At 35.3% G+C, this 21,551-nt stretch overlaps 1 protein-coding gene across 5 annotated transcripts in view; it reads right to left on the bottom strand.

The window, feature by feature from the left end:
* LOC134540010 (bromodomain adjacent to zinc finger domain protein 2B-like) overlaps window positions 1-21,551 on the bottom strand; it is a 261,508-nt gene that overhangs the window by 2,410 nt on the left and 237,547 nt on the right. For all 5 annotated transcript variants that reach the window (XM_063382430.1, XM_063382433.1, XM_063382431.1 and 2 more), the window contains 4 exons: window positions 15,190-15,311; window positions 10,914-11,055; window positions 6,787-6,917; window positions 4,733-5,014 (listed from right to left, as the gene is read on the bottom strand). In XM_063382430.1, the coding sequence (XP_063238500.1) occupies window positions 4,733-5,014; window positions 6,787-6,917; window positions 10,914-11,055; window positions 15,190-15,311 (677 nt within the window). The remainder of the gene's footprint in view (window positions 1-4,732; window positions 5,015-6,786; window positions 6,918-10,913; window positions 11,056-15,189; window positions 15,312-21,551) is intronic.

The raw sequence follows: 21,551 nt of genomic DNA, 5'->3' as shown, positions 1-21,551 counted from the left end.
AAATGATTACGTAAATTACGTATTTTAAATTACTGGAATGTATTTATTTTCTTTGGCCTTTTTGGTTATAACAGTCAGGTACTGAAAATATTAATTTAATCTTGTGTATTAAAAGTACTGGTCCAGTAAATTTTACAGTACGGTACTAAGTTGACTAGCGTAGTCGCGGCAGCCATCATTATTTCTCGTGTTTTCTTTTTTTCGACGCAAATTTTTATAACCATACTGACTTACGTTACGTTTACAATATTATTGTTCTTGAGGTGATTTGCGATGAGCAGATGACCCAGAACCACCCCAAAAAATGTTTAAAGTTTCTTCTGACGAGCAGCATTCTTCCAAGAAAACAGCAACTGCAGTCAGCGGGTTTTGTAATGTAGATTGGTAACTTAATTCACATTCGACTTTTTTTTAATGTCCTATTAAAAAGTTTTACTTTTTAAAAATGTTAGGTTATGTCTACCACAAAAATATGTTAATGTGGCCTTATGCTGAATGTTCGTCATCTTTATAATCTTATATATTTTTTTTAATGAAGGTTAGTGTACACTGAAAAAGGAAGATAGTCTTTTTGAAATTTAGATGGAACTTCTTTATGAATTAAAAGTATATATATACATATAAAGAAAATAAATGCGAAATGATTTTCTCTAAACTGTTTTCTTTCCTTCATTATTTATTGCATAAACTTTACTTATAAAATGTTTTGCAATGTTTTAATAAAGCTAAGCTATATAATGTCTTAATTTTACATATGGCTGGAGAACCTTTCTTTCTCACCATTCAGTTAAAGACCGAAATATTGGTCGGTTCATTTTAATTCAAAACAATTATTTCTGTATGAGGTTCGGTTCAAAATTTTTTTGCTATGGTTCGATTCAGTTCGGTTCGAAACCAGAGAACTGAGGTTCGCCCAGCTCTAGAAAATTGTATACCTAAACTGTATTATAAAGGTAACGGAAATAGCACAAACATAAGATAAACTACGCTGCATTTTGTCAATTAGCATAACTACTGGATCATTTCCAACCTTCAATAATATAACATTGCAGAAAAAACGTAACTTTTTTTAAATGGTGTCTGTTATACAAACGTATTTTATTGAAAACATAGGAAGGATTAATTTAACAGAGAATTAGACAGATGCAAACTTACGTGTGTGGTTTTTGAGGTTATTTGTCTCTATTTTATATCAGGTGTATACACTATGCACTAATTTTACAATTTTATAAATACACATGATTTTTTTTAATACATAGGCCTATGTAATTTTTTAAAATAAATGTGTGATTTTTTTTAATAACATGTGGTGAAGTTTAGTGTGGGACTGGGATTCGAGATTCATGACAAACACTGAGGATTCGAACAAGGATTCGGATTCGACCAAAATGTGGATTCGTCCCATCCCTATAAAAAATCCATACAAAAAAACCCTTAGAAAATAGCACAGACAAAAGAATCAAAAGTTGGAAACAAAAGTTTAGACAGCCCAAAAATCCTGCACATGTCCCTAGTATATTTACAAAATGTTATAAAAAAGAAGGCTGCCTCATTGCTCCCTTCCGAAAGGTATGAAAGAGCCGCAAAAGGTTAAAATTGTAATAATATAAGTATTATAAATTATTAAAGTTTTATGAGCACTGTTATTATGAAATGTTATGATACAAACATTTGTAAATTAACTATAGGTTGTTATTATGTTTTTTCTTACACAATTAATGGGAGTGAATTGTCTACTCAAGCATATATTATAATACATGCTTACCTGAATTCCTATAAAATCAAATTTCAAGGTCATATAAGATGGCAATGACATCACAATCCAAACCTGGCACAATCCATCCACTACAATACCATTCTGGCTTCCACAAAACCATCAACTATCAACCCACAATGTACACCTAATGAATATTTTCTTTGATAATTGGCTATGGTTTCAGATTCCAAGTATTTTCCATATTTCACATTTTGTGCAGCGACACAAACAATAATTTAAATGAGAATCTGCACAAAAAAAAAATTGCAAACGAGTGAAAATGTTCATTGCTCGCTGAAATGAGTATTTTTTTTTTTCCTTGAAACCATCACGGGCAATCTGCCTGATCGCATGTTGTTAACAGAAATGTTAAGTGCCTTCGTATTTCTCCATCCCTCTCTCATCACGAACCGGCACCATACACAACTATCATGTCTATCACGACAGGTTTTTGTGATGCAATTGTTAGGGGTATGCAAAATTCACATTTGTGATAAAATGATTTTTTACGCGAATTTTGACATTTTAAAGCGAATAATCACGAATTTTCAATAAAATCATTTTTACGCGAATTTTAACAGTTTAAAACGAATAAACCCGATATCCACATTAAATGTTCCTATTTTTACCCGAATCTTAACATTAGAAAACAAATAAACCCGATATCCATTACTATTTGATTAAACTATGCTAAAAATACGTACTTCTGACGAAGTCCGTAATGTAGGTCTAACCTAGTGCAGAATTAGTAAATCAACACGGTCGCCATAATTCAACTAGAGTACGATGTGCTGCTTCCTCTCACACGCGAACATGTGACGATGTTTTTAGTATTTATGGTAAGAAAAACGGTGTAAACATGTATAGAGGCGAAATTGAATGTTTAGAATAACTTAAACGGTGTAAGCAAAGACGTGAGTATAGTTTGATACACTTGTACACAAAACATCAAACTAATACGCAGTAACTACACAACACATTGTTACTACATACTTATCCGAAGTAATAAATATTTTTAACAAAAATGCGTAACTTTAGTGACTGCCAAACAATGAGCCGGAGAGTTTTCACAACACGATTTGTATGCAAGCGATGAAAAAACTATTTTCTGTCTTTTTTGTAATGTGTCTGTGACATGGGACCGCAAAGACTCGTGTGCGAAGCATATTGGCAGTGAAAAACATAAGAAACAGGCAACAGAAAGTGTGAATAACTTAATGAACGTAGCCTACTTACTGTGTTGTTTTTAATTGATATTCATTTATTTTAAGTTAACTTTCATTTTAAATAGTGTTTGCTGTGTTGATTAAGTGTTGTAATAATTTTGAAGCAGTAAGGTCCCAGTTTGCCAATGGTTTGAAGTGAACAATTCGGTGAGTAAAGTAAGTATTTAAATAAGAATTGAGAAATTATTTCATACTTCTCCAAATACTGGACTTTCAATTAAACCTCTTTAAATGTCATCTTTTTTAATATTAAGTAGTTAGTATTTGGTGTGTATTAAAGTGTTAAAACAATTTTCACGACACTTGAGATGTGAAATTGGTATTACTGTTATCCATTTTGGTAGTCAAAATAACCTCCCTTTCAGAGAAAAATAACACCGATTTTCCAGAAAAATAACCTCGAATTCTATGAACAAATAAACACGAAAAGTGCATACCCCTAGCAATTGTGTATTTTGCTTGAGATTTCCTACGCTTTCTACTGCAACATTTCATTCATGACAAAACTGCTGTAAAGAGCGTGCTTGTTTTTAATTGAAGAAACTGATAAAAAAAAAATTGACAAGGAAATAGCCTGCGGTCTTTTCCCTGGTGGGGAAGACGGGAAGGGAAACATGGGTATAAAAAATAGCATTCTTTTCCATTGTATTTTTTGTTAGATAGTGCTAAGATGAAGGGGTAGGGGGAGGAAGGGCCATAAAAGATGAAAAAGGGAAAGACCCTTACAGTGGAAATGTTGTATTTGTTTGTTCGAAATTAAAGGGTGCGGCCGAAACGAAGGAACGACTCTTCTGCGGGTAAATACGGTATTCCTCATTATTTCTCAGTATTTCTGAAATAACGAAATCAAAATAATGTACAAGTAAAAAAAAAAAAAATTAAAAAAAAAATTGTAATGTATACTGAAAAAACAGTGGAGAGAGCTATGAAGACCAGGGAAATTGTGGGGTTAATCATGCCCAAATTATAGAGGTATGAAAAACAAATTATGGTAGAAAACAGTCTTGGCCGCAACCAAAATGCACTAACATTTAAGTCCCTGTCTTTTAGAAACCAGTCTCTGCTGTGCTATATTCCTATTGATCTCTGGAGGACCAGGCTCAAGTTGCAGCAAGTATCACATGAATATAACGGCGATGAAAACAGGATCAGGACAATGCCACACGGAGAATGGGTGTTCGCCATGCTACAAGAAGACGAACCCACAACGAACCCTGAAAAATGTCTTCTCCGAGCAAGCCACAACCATTAACCACACCAACAAATGAACAAAGTACCCATTCCAATTGACACCGATAAAATTCTAAATCCCAATCAGCTCAGAACATTATGACAGCAAAATAACAAATACAATGTATAAAGTACAAGCAAATTAAACTACTCAACTCAAGAATAACTTGTTAGGGTGGAAGAGCAACAGAATTTTCCGAATCCCTTCTGCTTTAAAAACAGTAAAGTTGCCTCTCTTTTCTATCTTTTTTCCCCTTTCAATAATCCATTCTCACTAATGATGATATGTTTAATCCGAAGGAAACTGTGTGTAATTTATACATCACTCGTACTTAGAGAAAGAGTTTGTCAGCGAAAGCAGTGTCGCGGAGAGTGGCGGGTCGCGACAGTTCCGAGAGTAGTTGGCCAGTGAAACACTACGCAGCGCCACCAGTGCGATGTTCGCACGCGTGCACGGTACCTAAAGTGCGACTACAAAGGCAGCTAGTGACTGTGTGCACAGGCGTGAGTGAGTACCCACAGGCAGTCCTGCAGCCTCCTCTTGATGGTGCTCAGGTCCATGGGGCTGCGGATGATCTTGCGGTACGTGGGGAACTGCTTGGTGTTGACGGGCAGCAGGAAGGGCCACGCCTCGTCGTGGCGCTCCAACTCCTCCAGCACCGCGCGGCACGGGCTCAGGTCCTTGGCCAGCTTCTTGCTCCGCTCGCGCTCCTTCTTGCCCGGCGTGCTGGGCGGCGAGGGGGCGGAGGCCAGGGAGGCGGCGTCGTCCCCCGCGGGGCAGCCCCCGGGCGTGGCCGGCGGCCTACACACCCGCATGGCTACACGCTTCCCGCACGGCTGCACACTCCCCCAGGCACGGACCACTCCCTCCCTGGCATAACTGGCACTTTCGTCGCACGACAACATTACTGACTGCATTCGAAGAATCAGATCTTGAAAATCCATAAGGCAGTAGAGCTATTAAATTGTATATTAATTTATATATATTTAATTTATCTCAGCTTCGTATTCTTTCAACATACATTCTTTAAACCTTAAAATCATTCTAGAATATTATTGGAATATATACATGTGTGTGTGTATGTGTGTACACACATATATACACACACACATCATGTCCATAAAAAATCTTTGAGGGACCTGAACATTTAATCTCCTGAACATCAAATTATTACGGACTTGATCTTTAGGTCACGCTGGGTCATTTAACAAATCTAAAACGTCAATTTAATTATCATACCATTTGTTTGTTTGTTCAGTAGTTAGTAGACAAAGTCGCCATCATCAGGGTAGAGTTACCTACTTGATTTGTAATGAAATGAATTTTTTTTTTTTAGTGTTATCTGTAACGTTGTATTTTGTAAAGTAAAATTTGGAATGAGATTTTTGAAAATACCCTTTTCTGTTGTAATTCATCAAGAACATCATCTGATAATATTTTTTTTTAATTCTAAAGAGATGTAACTTCAAAGACACCATCTTAGTTTCAACTTTTTTTTAACAATTCGTTTATATACCTCAATATAAAAAAGTTGACTCTTTTTAGCACAGCACATACTTTTATGGAATGCCATGTTATTAATAGTGACTGAAAGCTATTGATTAATGGTTTAATGCACTGTTAGTTGAATAAAGTCAAAGATAATTTAGTTTAATAAAAAATTTAACATAAATTAGTTGGTACATAATATTGAATTAATAGTGTCTAATTTTATGTGATTACATTTTATCACTAATGAATATATAGTAATTGACTGCCATAAATTCATTAAATCTAACTTTTCAAGGATAATTTTTATAATATATAAATGTTTTTATATTGTGACTTCCGTAACATTAACACAAATTTGACTCCTAGGATTGGCATGACAGTTGTAATTTGGTTGGCATTCCACTTAAATTTAATAAACCAGGAAGAAAATTTATATCAATCTCATATAAGTGGAGTTGTAACGATAACTCATAATCACACACAACAGTGTTTCAGCATTTACTACTCTGTATTGGAATCTAAGAGTGCGATACAAAGACGGACTACGTTCTTTAAATGATTCGTGCAATGGGGAATTTTGTTTTAATGCAGTTTTTTTTGGACATACGCTTTTGCCGTTTTGCACTGTTTGTCATGATATGATTCCAGAAATAAATTGAATTGTTTCCCATGACAAACAGTGCAAAACTGCAATGGCGTATGTCCAAAAAACTGCATGGTAAGATTCCAGAAATCAATTGAATTTTCCCCATGACAAACAGTGGAGAACTGCAATGGAGTATGCCCAAAAAACTGCATGGTAATATTCCAGAAATCAATTGAATTTTCCCCATGACAAACAGTGGAGAACTGCAATGGAGTATGTCCAAAAAACTGCATGGTAAGATTCCAGAAATCGATTGAATTTTTCCCATGACAAACAGTGCAATACTGAAATGGCGTATGTCCAAAAAACTGCATGGTGAGATTCCAGAAATCAATTGAATTTTCCCCATGACAAACAGCGGAAAACTGCAATGGCGTTATGTCCGAGAAACTGAGTTAAATGGAGACGCACTGGTTCCGAGCCGGGACGGACTCACGTGGACAGGGCTATGTCGCTGCTCTCGCTCTCACGGTGCGACTTGCCGTGCGAAGCCGACCGCCGGCCGCTGTTCCTCTTGCGGGGCTGCTTCGACTGGCAGGTGGGGCAGAACCACTTCCCCCTGGGCACCTGCGGGACCAGAGACCAGGCGCCCCTCTCAGCTCCGTACAGGGAAACCACGGGCCCCCTCTCCATTATCTGATGTACAACTTCTTAAATTCCCCAATTTAAAAAATAAATAAAAAATGGGTCTATGTACTTATGTAAGCGTGTTAGAAGTTACGCTTACTTGCCAAAATAAAATACAGTAAAACCCCATTCAAGATGACGTGTTTTAAGACTTTTTTTTTCCATCTAAAACATCAAGATTAATGCAGCACCAAAAGTTTCCCATGCCATTAACCTTAACGTTCCTCGTTTAATATGTTTTGGGGGTTATTAGATTTTCCCGCTTAAAAAGATATAAATAAACACAAAATATCTTTGTTTTCTATAATAATTTTAACTCAATACATGCCCAAACGCATTCTAAACATAGTGAACACATGTTTTAGGGCAGGCCTGCCGTTTTTACGGATTTTATCCGTTTTCACGGATATTTGAAGCTTAAAACGGACTAACGGATAGACGGCGACATTCACGGATATTTACGACGCTTCGCCGATGTTTTCATTTTTGAATTTCATTCGTGTAAATATTTACATTCAACTACCTATTTGAAGTTGTCAAACCATACAAGCATCCAACAGTAAAGCAAACACAGACATTACGTGAAGCGCCATGGAACTTCCAATCGTTTAACCACAAACCAAAAACATTTACTCCCAAATAGCGTTTCATGAAGTACAATATCTATGGTTTCGGGGGAAATGTTTTTTGTTTGTTGAGTTAAACGTTAAGAAGTGTCATGGCGTCAGTAAACATTGTTGGTTTTTTTTTTTTGCCGTTACAATGTTTTAGGTGCGGCATTTGTTTACAAACTTCTTACGTGATTTAAGTTAAACAGCGTTATCGTAAAGAATGGGAGCAAGAATTGAAATGGTTGAGGCGTGGCAAAACGGAATTTTCCGCCCTTTGTTCGACTTGCAACTCGGAACTGAACGTGACAAAGGGCGGCTTGAAGACGCAAGTTCATGCGAAAAACCAACGAGCTGCTGATCAGAGTTGTTCTTTAACGAGTTTTGTAACCAAACCAAATAAAATAATTGATGCGTAACTGTTATGGGCGAACTTCGTTTGTGAAAACAATTTATCTGTGAAACTCGGTGATAATTTCACGAAACTTGTCCCGCAAATGTTTCCAGATAGTGAAATCGCAAGAAACTTTCATTGTTCTCGCACTAAAACTAGCCAGATAATTCAACTTTTGGGTACATCAGCTGCAGATTATGTTACCTATGCAATGAAAACACAATTTTTCACACTGATGATTGATGAATCAACTGATGTTACAGTCACTAGGCAGGTTGTAGTGTTAGCAAGGTTCTTTCCATCTGAGATTGTTGAAACTCATCTGTACAAAGTAATGGCTTTGAGTGGTGCTGCAACTGGAGAAAATCTGCTGTGGTAAGGGGTTTCTCAGCAATCTCAAGATGGTTAAAACGGTTCACAGATTGTCAATGGAATCACCAATGTTAAATGCGCTGTTGCATTGCAGAATGAGAACTTCAAGCCCACTGATGAGATGCAGAAAAGAGCACAGAACATGAAAAAGTAGCTAGTTAATGATGTGAAATACATTTGTTTTTTTTTAACTTGTAAATAACTTCAGTTGTATGGATGTATTTATAGTTTGTAAATAAGAAAAGCACCAAAGCCTATACTGAAGAGAAATTTTTAAATTTATTTTAATTTTATTGTGATACCAACTATTAGTTTTTTAATGTAAGTGGCAAATCTTAAAATTTTTTTACATTCATTTGATTTTTTTTTAAAATTATGTTTTGGAATGCAATGTATATTTAAAATTACCGCGAAAATAAATTATGTCAATTACGGCTATAAATTTTACAGGATTTTTAAATGCTGTAATGAGGATTTAGGAACCCAATTTGGTGGCAGGCCTGGCATAAAGTGTCACAGTATGAAATTAATGGGAAAACATGTTTTCTACTGCTTTGTAAACTTGCAAAGGCAATGCTTATTCTTCCACACAGCAATGCAGTGGTGGAAAGGATATTTAGTAAGCTCAACCTTAAGACAGCGCACAGGTCATGTCTTAAATCACCAATGCTAAATGCTTTGTTGCATATCTCTTCTAGGAAGAATATGGCAGAATTCCAGCCAACAGTAGAAATGAGGAATAGGGCAAAACATCTGAAAAAGTGATATTTAAATACTGCCATTGGTGAAGTGTAGGCTATGTGTGTGTGGTAAATACTTGTATAAAGTGTTAAAAATTGAATTGTTTTGATTGAAGTATAGTTACGTACATTATGATCAAGTAATTTTCATAAAAATTGCATATATTTTGTATTTTTTAACGTACAGGATTTTACAGGATATTTTATACTCAAAACAAGGATATTACAGGATATTTCACATTTCAATCAAGGATATTGTTTTCAAAGTGGTGGCAGCCCTGTTTTAGGGTTTATATGGATGCTCAGCATGTCAAGCAGTAGCAGTGCTGTAACGTCAAACTTGCCTAATATGTATTAGGCCATTTACGGTAACTATGGTACTGTATTCAAGGTTATTGTACCAGAACATTTTAACTTGCACAATATGTATCAGACCATTTATGGTAACTATGGAACTTTTTCTGCTATTATTTGTCACTAGATGTTCATTTGTTTTCACTTCACGTGTATCGTACACCTCTTTCAGCTAGGTTGATGTATATTTTGTGTGTTTCTTTCTGATAATGCACGGTACAAATTAATTATGTTCATGTGGATACAGTTATTTGTACCCCATTTGGAGAAACAGTTGTGAGCACACTTACATCCTTATAATTTTTTTTATGTTAACCTCTACTAACATAAAGAAAATTATAAGGATGATACATTAAATGTCCGCTACCGTAGAGACCCAATCGTCTCTTATGAAAACAAGAAAAATTACTTAACACTATTTAACAGTGCAAAATGAGTTTTAATGCAAGTTAAAAAAATCTAAAGAAATTTTGAAATTGCATTCTTTTTTTAAATTATTTTATTCTCAAATTTTTTTATCCATTCAAAAAATATTCAATGAAAATTTTAGTAATTTCATGGAGTCTTGTTATAGTAATTAAACAGATAATCAGGAACGAATTGTAATTATAAAGAATTACATACCATCCTTTCAGGGCAAATGTAGAGAAGTGTGTAGTGTGTTTGTTTGGACTTGTGTATGATTGGACTTGTAATGTTTTTTTTAAATTTTGTGTAAATATGTTGGGACTTTGAGACATTCCGTATATCAATACTGTGTTTGAACTTCCCGCGCTACTGGCTGCGGTAGCGCCACTAGCTGGCAGTGCCGGCAACTAGCCAGTCTTTGTTGTCACGCCGTCGCGGTAAGTCGTCCCGTCAGGAAGATGGTGTTATCAGTCCACAGTCAAAACATCCGACCCGGAGGACCAAATGTTTTTGACTGTGGACCGATAACGCCATCTTCTTGACGGGACGACTAACGGCGGCGGCGCGATAACAAACACCACGTTACGCAAATTCATGAGTAATAGCTTTGAATATATATACCGTATAGAAGTCGCGAGTGGATAGGATTTACTCCACGTTTTTCAGGAGCGTGTGATGAGCAGCTTGGGAACTTCACCGCTGCAGGGCGCTGCCATAACGCCCCGTATCGTCTTAGGTTGTTATTTGCACGTTAGAGCGCAGCACTGTCGCCCGCTGCCATTCCCCGCACCCCTCAACCATCATTCACTGCAGCTCAAGGTCGTTCAGTGGGGAGGGGGAAGGGGTGTTTGAAAAGTTCGACACTTGTCCGCTAGGGACCACCACGAGTCGATGTCCCTAGAGACGGTGGTGATTGCGGTGGTGAATTAACCAGCTACCTCAAAACCGTATTAGAAATTTTAACCTGGGCTGGCGACTTCTATACAGTACACATGTTCAAAGGTAGTAGTGTTTGAAAAGTGCCGCGACACGCGAGCGTCGCCCGGGCTCGGCGCCTCACCTTGGGAAGCGACGGCTGCAGGCAGTCCGTGTGGTAGGCGCGGGGGCACATGTCGCACGTCACCAGGTTCTTGCCTGACTTCTTGCCGCACACGATGCAGTTCCGCTCGCCCGTCGCCTTGTTCATGCACTCGTAGCAGTACCTGCGCAGAGGGGAGCACAGCAGAGCGTCAGTGCACCGACCCCGCCGTTCCAGTGGCTCCAGCATCTCCAAAAACCATCCGACGCAACCTGGACCAACTTTACAAACATATTTATGGAATGTATCTAACATAACCAAAACCAACCATTGATTTCAGTTGCACGTGACGAAATATTTTGAACATCGCAATGCTGCTCTTACGGAATAATTACGGTTATTTACTGGAAAAAAATTTTTTTTTTGCATGAGTCACGACTGGACTATTACCAGTCCAAATTTTTTTCAGAGTTTGCGTTTTCAGCCGTGATAGGTGAGCACTAAATCACTTTCCGTGACAACATAAAAGTAGGCGTAGTTTAGAGCATGGCTTCAAATATCATGTATAGTTATAAATTTACATGGAAAAAAAAAAAAGATGCAGGAAGAAAAATTTAGAAAATTTTAGCATGTTAAACTTACAACATTTATATCCAAACTTTTAGTAGATTAACCTTAACCTGAATCAATGTATGCTTTCAGTATAAATGTAAATATCATAGATAAAAGCATGTTTCGGTTTGTTATAGCAAGATTTTATGATTTATTTCTAGGCCAATATTGTTTTTAAAACAGGATATTTCAGTGTTATTTGTTTTTATTTTTTATGAATTCTGTTTATTCAAAAAGATAGCATATTATTGAACTCATATGACACATGTTTCACGATACTTATTTCAGCAAAACAGTGCAATTTTGACTCATGGATGATGCACTCAGAACAAAAATAAATCTGCAAGTACTTTAAGAAAAATTTAACAAAATTGTAATGTCAAAATATATTAAATATTATGTTTTTGTGATTTGAGTTAAGTCATGATTAAAAATTCTGATTAATTTTGTGATAGTAATTTCATTTTGGTCCTTTATGGTGTATTAATTTAAATTTCCTGGTGTATTGGTGTATTTCAGTGTTATTTCAGTTTTATTGCAATTCGCCGTGCAGTCTTGTCCCTAGGCAGAGCTCATGCTGCACAAAATGCACTGCTTGAATCGATGCAGACACCATGCCTTCCGACATAGTCTTTCTGCAACAACCTATACATCGCTCGCAGGACGTTATAGTTGTTGTTATAGTTGGTTCTAGGTTGTTACAGTCCATGGCCATGACTTCCAAAGGAACAAACATTGGCCCTGACCATGAAAACAAGCGTTGAAAATGACAAGTGTTACGGAAATTTGCTGGTCGGTGACGTTACGCCGTTTTCCCAACAATAAAACATTTTTATGACTTTAATTGCGGCTACATCATCAAAACAACTGTAATCATCACCACCCCCCACCCATTGCGTGAATCCCAGACGAACCCGTTGTAAACGGAACATGCTTCACCTTGACCGGGGTCCGCCACCCTGTTTACATCGCAGGGCGGTAGCGAGTTTATGGCAGAGACGAAATCAAGAATGATGGGGATGGTACGATGATTATTCTCAACGTTATCTCACCCTGCAAAATTGTGAGTAGAATGGTCAAAACACAAAGACCTTTAAAAAAATGAAATAAGAAAGAGGGAGGATTTAATATTTTTTTCCCACATAAAATTTGACAGCAAGGCAAAACTGGCCACCAGCTCAAAGCTCATGAGAAGAGACATGCATTTATCGCATTTGTGATAAAACAAATATTTATGTGAATTTTGGGCCTTTTTTTGGAAAAAATGTTTTTAAAAATACTGAGATTCCACTTCCAAAAACTAAGAATATTGCAATACTGATGCTTGAATATCAACTTTCATAGCTTTCCATAATCATTTGGGCCGAAAAATTGTCAGCAAACAATAAAAAATGTCAGTACACATAATTTTCTTAGCTATTGTTTGATTTCATCCATCCACAAACATTAGTTGTTTGAAAATACAACACCGTTACCAAAAATTGTACACTTCCATATACGAATGCCAGCAGAATTTCTCTACGGTTCATTCTATCATAGTTTCGCTTAAAACCAACATTTTGAGTGAGAAGTGCTTCTTCTTTACATATGGTTTAACGGAATTTTTGTTATCGACTTGCGTACATGTGAAATATTAACGTTTTTTAAAAGATTTTTATTACATTTTAAATAATGGCAATAAAGTGCATTAAGTATTATAACCAGCATATATAATGAAAAGCAGCCTGCACTTTTATCGTGCTGTAGTACCGGGTGATGTTTAGTAAGCATATGATCATTCTCTGTCTTAATAAGATGCGAGAACTAAGAATGAAATAAATATCTTGAAAGCATCCTCAGAAGAAACAAATGATTCATTAAAAAGTGCTGTTTTCTTTATTTAAAGTCACATTACACTCCTGTTGTATGTTCCGTTTTCTTCTTGCAATAGACTTTGCCCAATCACTTCTGCTTTAAACACAAAAAAATTCCTATCCTTACTTTTTTTTTTCCTTTTAAGTAATCCATTCTCACTAATGATATTATATTTTTAATCAGAAGAAAACTGCATGTAATTTATATATCACGCATAATTATAGAAAGAATTTGTCAGCGTACTCTGTGTCGCGGAGAGTGATGGGTCGCGACAGTACTGCGAGTAGTTAGCAAGTGAAACACTAAGCAGCGCCACTAGTATGATATTCACAAGCGTTAAGAAGTTAAGTATTTTTATTTCTGAACCTTTGGAGGTTAGGTCTACCCTGAAGCAAAGACAGCACTTGACAGAATTTAATTTTGTGCTATTTCCCTGAAATATGATGGATAGTAGTTGTACTTGAACAAGCCTCCAGTAACCGTATAAAATAATCTTTTACTGACTAACACTTTACAAACTTCAATATTTGGTTACTTCTCACAGCAATGTTTGCCTTTTGCAAAATAAAATTAACAAAATATAGAGTTTGACATTCTTGAGCATAACGTAAATTTGTAATTGAAAAATAGTTTGTGTAAATATTATTTTTCTGAACGATGTAATACTTTGTATTGCTGATACTAGCAATGAACAGTAGTTCTGTGTAAATTACCTGCATTAATTGTTATTTATATAAGAAAAAAGTACCTAAATAGTTTCTTAAAAAATTTACATAAATATGAAAAATACATAGGAAATAACACTACTTTCAGCTGGAAAATAACATCACTTTCAACTAAAAATAATACTTTTGTGGCATAAACTAAAAAAGTCAATTACATGTTCCTACTCTTAAGCCATGCCGAGATTTAGAATTAAACATCAACCGTTTCTCCCCACAGGTTCATGAAACATCAGCGATGCGAGCAGGATCACAGAGTAGCCACCAAGCACAACAGAAACATCGTCACTTTTTTTTTGCATCGAGCCCTGGACTACGACAGCAGTTACATGAAGTCCCTCAAGAAACAGAATCCAACTAAAAAATTCCCGTTACTGAATGTACTTTAAGTGAAAAATACACCAAAATAAGTATAAAATATGCACTAAATTTTACTATCATGTTTCGCCGCAAAGGGATATTGGTAGCTATTACCGGTAATTTTTGTACAAAATTTCAAGTTTAAACTAACTGAAAATTTACAATTTATGAAACACAACATAAGAAGTGTAAAAATTTAACATTATATCTGCCAATATTTTTTTACTTCAAACAGGTGTATCTAATAAATTATAAGTATAAAGTGAACTGAATTAGACAGCAAATACCCCGCTCCCCATTTTTTTTAAAGCACTTACCAAGAGACAATGTAAAAACTGATGCAAATCCTATTACCTTGTGCAAAAAATGCAGATCACAGAAAAATCAGACCGGAAAAATTCGCGGATTCATTTCGTAATAGGCTGAAATTCAAACATGTGTGTTCAATTCTGCTGGTTCTGCTATTGGCTCGCAGTTTAACTGGAGCTCTCTGGGCCAATGAGAGACTATCCACCAAAGAAGCGTCGAATCACAAGCTACCCAGTGGAGACGCCTCATAATTTAGTACCCAATGAACACGCGTGTTTACTTGAGAAATGCAGAGGATAATGGAGGCTATCCTAGAGGTCATTGAATCCGCGAATTTTTCCGGTCCCTACAAATGATATAAAATCAAAAGGCATAAAAAAAACTTTCTACTCTAGTTACAAGATGACAACAGCTCCTGAGGGCGGGCGAACGAGACGCGGTGCGACGCTCGAACCACTCACCAGTCTCCGTCGGGAATGTTGTCCATCTTGGGGCGGAAGCAGTACGTGTGGTAGCCCTTGTCGCAGCCGTCGCACAGCAGTAGCTTGTCCTCGTTGTCCCCGCTGTGGCAGAACTGGCAGTTCTGAACCATCAGACACACACATGCAGCGGCCTCCCGCAACCCCCCGTCACTGGACCCACGCTCCCCTCCCCCCCCGAGCGCTCTTCTCTGTCGTCGCCCGCTCCGCCCGGCCCGCCCACACTCAACCCAGGAGACAAGTTGGGAGGAGAGAGAGAGAGAAGAGAGAAACATACCTTAAAAAAGTAAGGGGTGGGTTTGTCTGCAAAGTCGGGTTTACGGACGATAATTTTACGTGATAACGTCATAACAAAACATTGATGAAAAATTGCATACTTTCTAATTTTCAAATATTATTTACAGTTTTTTTGCAAAATTTTATTTAAATGATTTGTTTAAATATAAACACGAACAATTAGTTATAGAAATAAACTTAAATCAAATGAATGTCGATAAATTGTTGATTTGAAATGACAAAATTGGACGAATAAATCAAATTTTTTTTTTTAAATTGCTGCTTTTACAAAGCCCACCTCAGCCTGTTTGATGTTATAGAAGATTTTCTCGCACGGTGGTTGGCCGGTTCTTGCACGCTGCTCGGCTCAGGCGGAACATGACAACGAGTCATGATTTTTTTGTGCGTGCAGCGGCGTTCATCGATTTACAAGACGTTATCACGTCAAAAATATAGGAAAAGAAACATGAGGTTAGAAAGAAGTAAAGAAAAAAAAATGAAACAAGATAAAATTAAATAAAAAATGGCAGAGAAGAAAAGAGACACACACACAGACATAAAGATTACAGGATAAAGAAATGGAGGGAAAAATATAAGATTCAAATAAAGCCTCAATTTACGCAGCGCAACGCCTGTGCTTGTCTCTGCGTCCGTACGACATTCCCTTCTCAGTCCGTCACCTACACCCTTCCCACCGGCCCTGAGCTCATGTGAGGGAACCACAGCAACTATCTGCACGAAAATAGCCAACTGTAATACTTCTCAGCAGCTTGATGAACTTTGTGGCTCAAAAGGTACACGAACATAACTTGCATAACCTTCGTGGTCTAGTGTAACAACCGTTTTATTATTTTTGTAATTGCCCGTGTGTTGAAATCCGTTATATACATATTTCCCCTGGCGGCCCGAACAATAGAAAAATTTTAATGACGCCGAACTATAACAGGAAAAATGTTATACGCATCCCGCGCTGGGCGTTTTTTTATTCATTTTAGGATTTTCCAGTAACACAACAGCAAACCTTCTGTAATCATTGCAACATCTTTCTCACAAGAACACACAAGCTTATGCTATGCAGCATTGCCAAGTTTTGATTTAGTTGTACTTGATACAATTTTTTTTTTTCAAAACACATTTTACAAAAAAATTGTGCTCCCTTTATCTGGGTAGATATGTATTTATAAAAATTATCTTAAATACTTATTGCAGTTGCACGAAAGCATACAACAAAGTATTTGTTAAACGTAAGACTTCTAAAACTATCATTAAAATTTTTTTTTAAATTTTAACTAAAAACTATAGTTTCACAGGCCTACTATCACATATCACATCCTCTTTTAAACCAAAAACATCTGCATCTAGCAAGGCCTTAAAAAGAGATTTTAATACGGGAAATTTTTAGAACATATTGTGTATTGTAACACTTTATGGTTAGCATATGAAGTTATTAGCCACCATAGCCATTCCATATTACATATTAGCTGAATTAACCCCCCCCCCCTCCTTTTTTATTTACAGCTACACCAATTACGACAAAGACATCAGTCACACTCCACTGCCTCATTAAACTCGCTACGATTCAACCATATCTTTACTACCAATCAGATTAGAAAAAAGATTGTACAACACTTATGATATCAAGATCCAAGAGTATACTTGAAGCATGTATTTTTTTTGGATCCAATGACTGCCTTTAATTGAAACCAGACAACCATAACAGTAAAAAAAAACACAACAAACACTTTAAAGTCATGATGCAAAACCAAATGTTAACTATTATTAATGGCAAGAGTTAAATCACCCATAGACTAAATATGGATATAGACTGTGGACAAAAAACGTGCAGCTGAAATATTGTGAATGAGACAAGATTTTGTGGTTGTATAATTGTGCTTTCAAAACTTATTTCACACAAAAAAATAACAAAATAAGTATTTTTTCCTAATACATGATGCACTTTTCACTTGCATTTCGTTTGTTATTTGGGGCATTGACATGCTTTTGTGTGTCATTTCTGTTTTATTGCAATTCACCATATAACCTTGTCCCTACTTATTGGCCACAAGAACTGTCAATGTCATGTGTCATGGCAGATGCTGCAGGTACATTTTTAATATTTCCAGTATATTTAATATGTCCTACATTCAGTTGTTTTACCTGTCAATGTTTACAATTTCTGTGTTTGACAGTTCCGAGGGAAAAACATAGCCAATGCTAGCCTTGTTTGCAGATGACCAGAACCTGTCTATATCGTATCTTTAGTCTATGACATCACCCTCATATGTTACTGAATATTAAAAAGATTATTCAAAGCAGCTAAGTGGTTAAAAAAACATGCATTGGTTATCTTCCAACACAACGAGGGAAAAATATTGGTTCGTACATCTCTAGATATGTAACGAACCAAACAACTTGACACTGCAAATCTCACCAACAATTTCACCCTTTGGCATGAAATAAGATCCGTTCTACACTAAATTTGAGAACTCCAGATATACAAATTTTTAGTAAAAATTTAATTTTCCTAAAATACCTAAATTCATTACAGTTGTAAAAATATTTTATCTGTATCTATAACACCAAAACTCAAAAAATTATAATTTATTTTTATTTTGATAAGAAAGTTTGATACTGAAAGTCATTACCTAAACGAATATTCATTTGCAAAACTTGAGTATTTACTTCATAAATGAATTATACTAGTTAGAAATAATTGAAGCATTAAAATTGTTTACTCTTAATTCAAGTTTTGAAATTTTAAATATCAATTCTACTCAAACATTTAGCATTACTTTTAATTAAATACAAAAAAAAACTTTTATATAATATTGCAAATTAATTTCCATTTGGAAATGCAAATTCACCTCAATGAGAATTTATTTATTTCCTTTCATATTCAGTAGGGCTGTGTAAATATTCAAATTTTCTAATATCAAAATGAATAGTTTATTTTTCATATTAGATACGATTTTGAATACTAGCACTTCAAAAAAATGAATATTAGTTTTTTTACGAATATGACTGTGCAAGATGGGAACGGAAGATTTTCTCATTGGGCGAGGCCAAACATCCACAGGATTCACTTATTGATTTAGGGTTATTTATGTGGAGTTTTTTTTCTTCATCTGGCCATGCAAATTTCGAGAAGACTAAAATAGTAAAGAAGCCAGATTTAACACAGTAGTTCAGAACCAATACTAACACCCACATTATCAGCTAAAGTATGTTAGGGAGAAGAGAGTTTGGCAGGTCATTAAAAATAGATTAGAACTGACAGCACACTGATAAAGATAAATACTTATCTGTAAAAATCAAAACAATTGCGTGGGTGTTTAAAGTGCACAGTTTTCAGATCATAGGGTAGAAACACGTGCTAAATCAAAACTCAGCATGTACTGTATGGTTATGTACAGAAAGGTGATGATGTGACCTCCACAACTATGTATAAGCAGGCTCCAAGTACGCTTCTACAGATCATTTTTTTTTTTAAATTCAAATCAAATTTTGAATCAAATATTTTTTTAATTATTCATAAATATTAAATATTTCACCAGTCGAATTCAAACATGCCGTGAAACTTTATTTTGTCTCACTTCACAGGAGTCCCAGATACCGTAAATAAATGAAAAATACAGACAAATGTTCACAGAACCACTATAGAGTGGATTAAAGAGCGAGAAAATAAAAAATTTGGCAATGCATTTTCACATTTCCTTTAAAAAAATATATATATAAGTTTAAAAATTGTTTTGTTGATAAAACTGATTATATACCTACAAATAAAGTATTTTTAATCATTTGTATTTATGATCACATATTATTTGTTACATAAAAAAATCAAGTATGCATTATGTTTCAGAAAACAAGTTCAAATTTCTCATTTAAAAAATTTTTGTCTTCATACGTGTTAAGAGTACACTATTCTTGTTTAAATTTTTTGTGAATGCATCCCACTTGCTGATTGGTAAAGAATAATAGGGGAAAAAAATATTTTATTTGGAATGTTGTATAAAATATTAAATTATTCACCAACATCCAGTATTTTTTTGTACACTCTAAGCCCCTAGCTCAAAACCACTGACCCTTCTTCTCTTGAATATTTGAATTGGAACTTCTCAAGGAAAAAAGGACCTATTGCACTGGCACTACAATATAATTGAATAAGTTGCACATCATACGTTTTTTCAAAACACATTTTACAAAAATATTGTGCTCCCTTTATCGGGGTAAATATGTATTTATAAAAATTATCTTAAATACATATTGCAGTTGCACGAAAGCATACAAAGTATTTGTTAAACGTTAGACTTCTAAAACTATCATTAAAAATATTTTTTTAAAATTTGAACTAAAAACTTTAGTTCCACAGGCCTACTATCACATATCACATCCTCTTTTAAACCAAAACATCCGCATCTAGCAAGGCCTTAAAAAGAGATTTTAATATGGAAAATTTTAGAACATATTGTTAGCATTTGAAGTTATTAGCCACCATAGCCATTCCATATTACATATTAGCTGAATTAACCACCCCCCCCCCCTTTTTTTATTTACAGCTACGCCAATTACGACAAAGACGTCAGTCAAACTCCACTGCCTCATTAAACTCGCTACGATTCAACCATATATTTACTACCAATCAGATTAGAAAAACGATTGTACAACACTTGTGATATCAAGATCCAAGAGTATACTTGAAGCGTGTTTTTTTTTTTTTTTTGGATCCAGTGACTGCCTTTAATTAAAACCAGACAACCATAAGAGTAATCTGTGCTGAACTGTTGCTGAACTGTCGGGTGAGATTTGCGAGCGTCGCGAGGTCAGTTGTCAGTGCTCTACTTGCCATGCTCGACAGAGGCATACAGTCATTAAGAGAGAACACTACTAAATAATTACATATTAAGGCGATCCTAACACCTTCAAGGTTTCTCGTGCTCCTTGGATTAATGCAAATTAATAAAATTAGCTTAAAATTACCAAATCAAAATCCGGGATGGGAAAGGGATAGTACCGGTAACAACTGTTATGGTACTGCCCTATCTTAATTTCTGCATAACAACAGTGTAAAATAATGAATATTTTAAACAACACCTTTCAGAATCTACCTATGTAGGATTACCTAATGATATTATGGTGAGAAAAAAAAATACACTTAAGAGTAAGTGTGTTTGCACATTATCAAAGTACTTTTCTCAGCAGAGAAATCAATTGTTTTTACCAAAAAAGAAAAAATTGTGCATAATTACAAAAAAAAATTTAAGAAACTATATTTGAAAATTCTAGAATAATTAACCAAAACAACAATAAATATTGTCCAGTTTAACAGTATTATATAATAGATATTTATAACTAAAAAAAAAAAATTAATAATCATATACATAAAATATGTCATGATGAAGAAAATATAGATTAGTTACTTAACTAAAGAACTATTTAAACTATTTCCTTATAAAATATAAAATTGCTATAAAAAGATATGATTAATCACAACTTCACTGAAAAGAGTGTTCACTGTTATGCATAAATCAAATGTATATTAAACTAGTTTACTTATCCAATCACTAATATATTTTTCCAGAATGATTGTCTGAATATGCTTGGGTTGTAGGTTTATAGCCACACTGAAGTGAAGAATTTCACATACAGTTCAGTCTGAATTAGTGCAATGCAAGGTTTTTGAAACTCGATGTCCAATACCAACTTAACCAAAAAAAAACATGAAAATTTGAATTGGAACTTCAAGAAAAAAAGAACCTATTGCACTGGAACTACAATATACTTTGCAACACAAATTGAAAACCAACTTCTCTTAACTAAAAGTTAAATATTCCTTGAGAAAGTGTCGCTAACTAGGTAGGTGCTTATGTTTGAGTATATTTGAGGTGAGCGAAAGCTGCCTGTTTGATCGTGTTTAAATTTTGCATATAAGGTTAATATTTAGTTTCCACCATAACAGCTGATAATCAACATTATTGCATCAGTTATGGAAAAAAAATAGTGTTGTGCGAGATCTCGAACCTCGAGAAAAATTTCGAGAAATATTCCATTTTCGAACAGCAAGCGAGAAA

The sequence above is a fragment of the Bacillus rossius genome, chromosome 16, assembly GCF_032445375.1.
Source record: "Bacillus rossius redtenbacheri isolate Brsri chromosome 16, Brsri_v3, whole genome shotgun sequence".
NCBI lineage: Eukaryota > Metazoa > Arthropoda > Insecta > Phasmatodea > Bacillidae > Bacillus > Bacillus rossius.
This window is presented reverse-complemented; position numbering and strand designations above follow the sequence as displayed.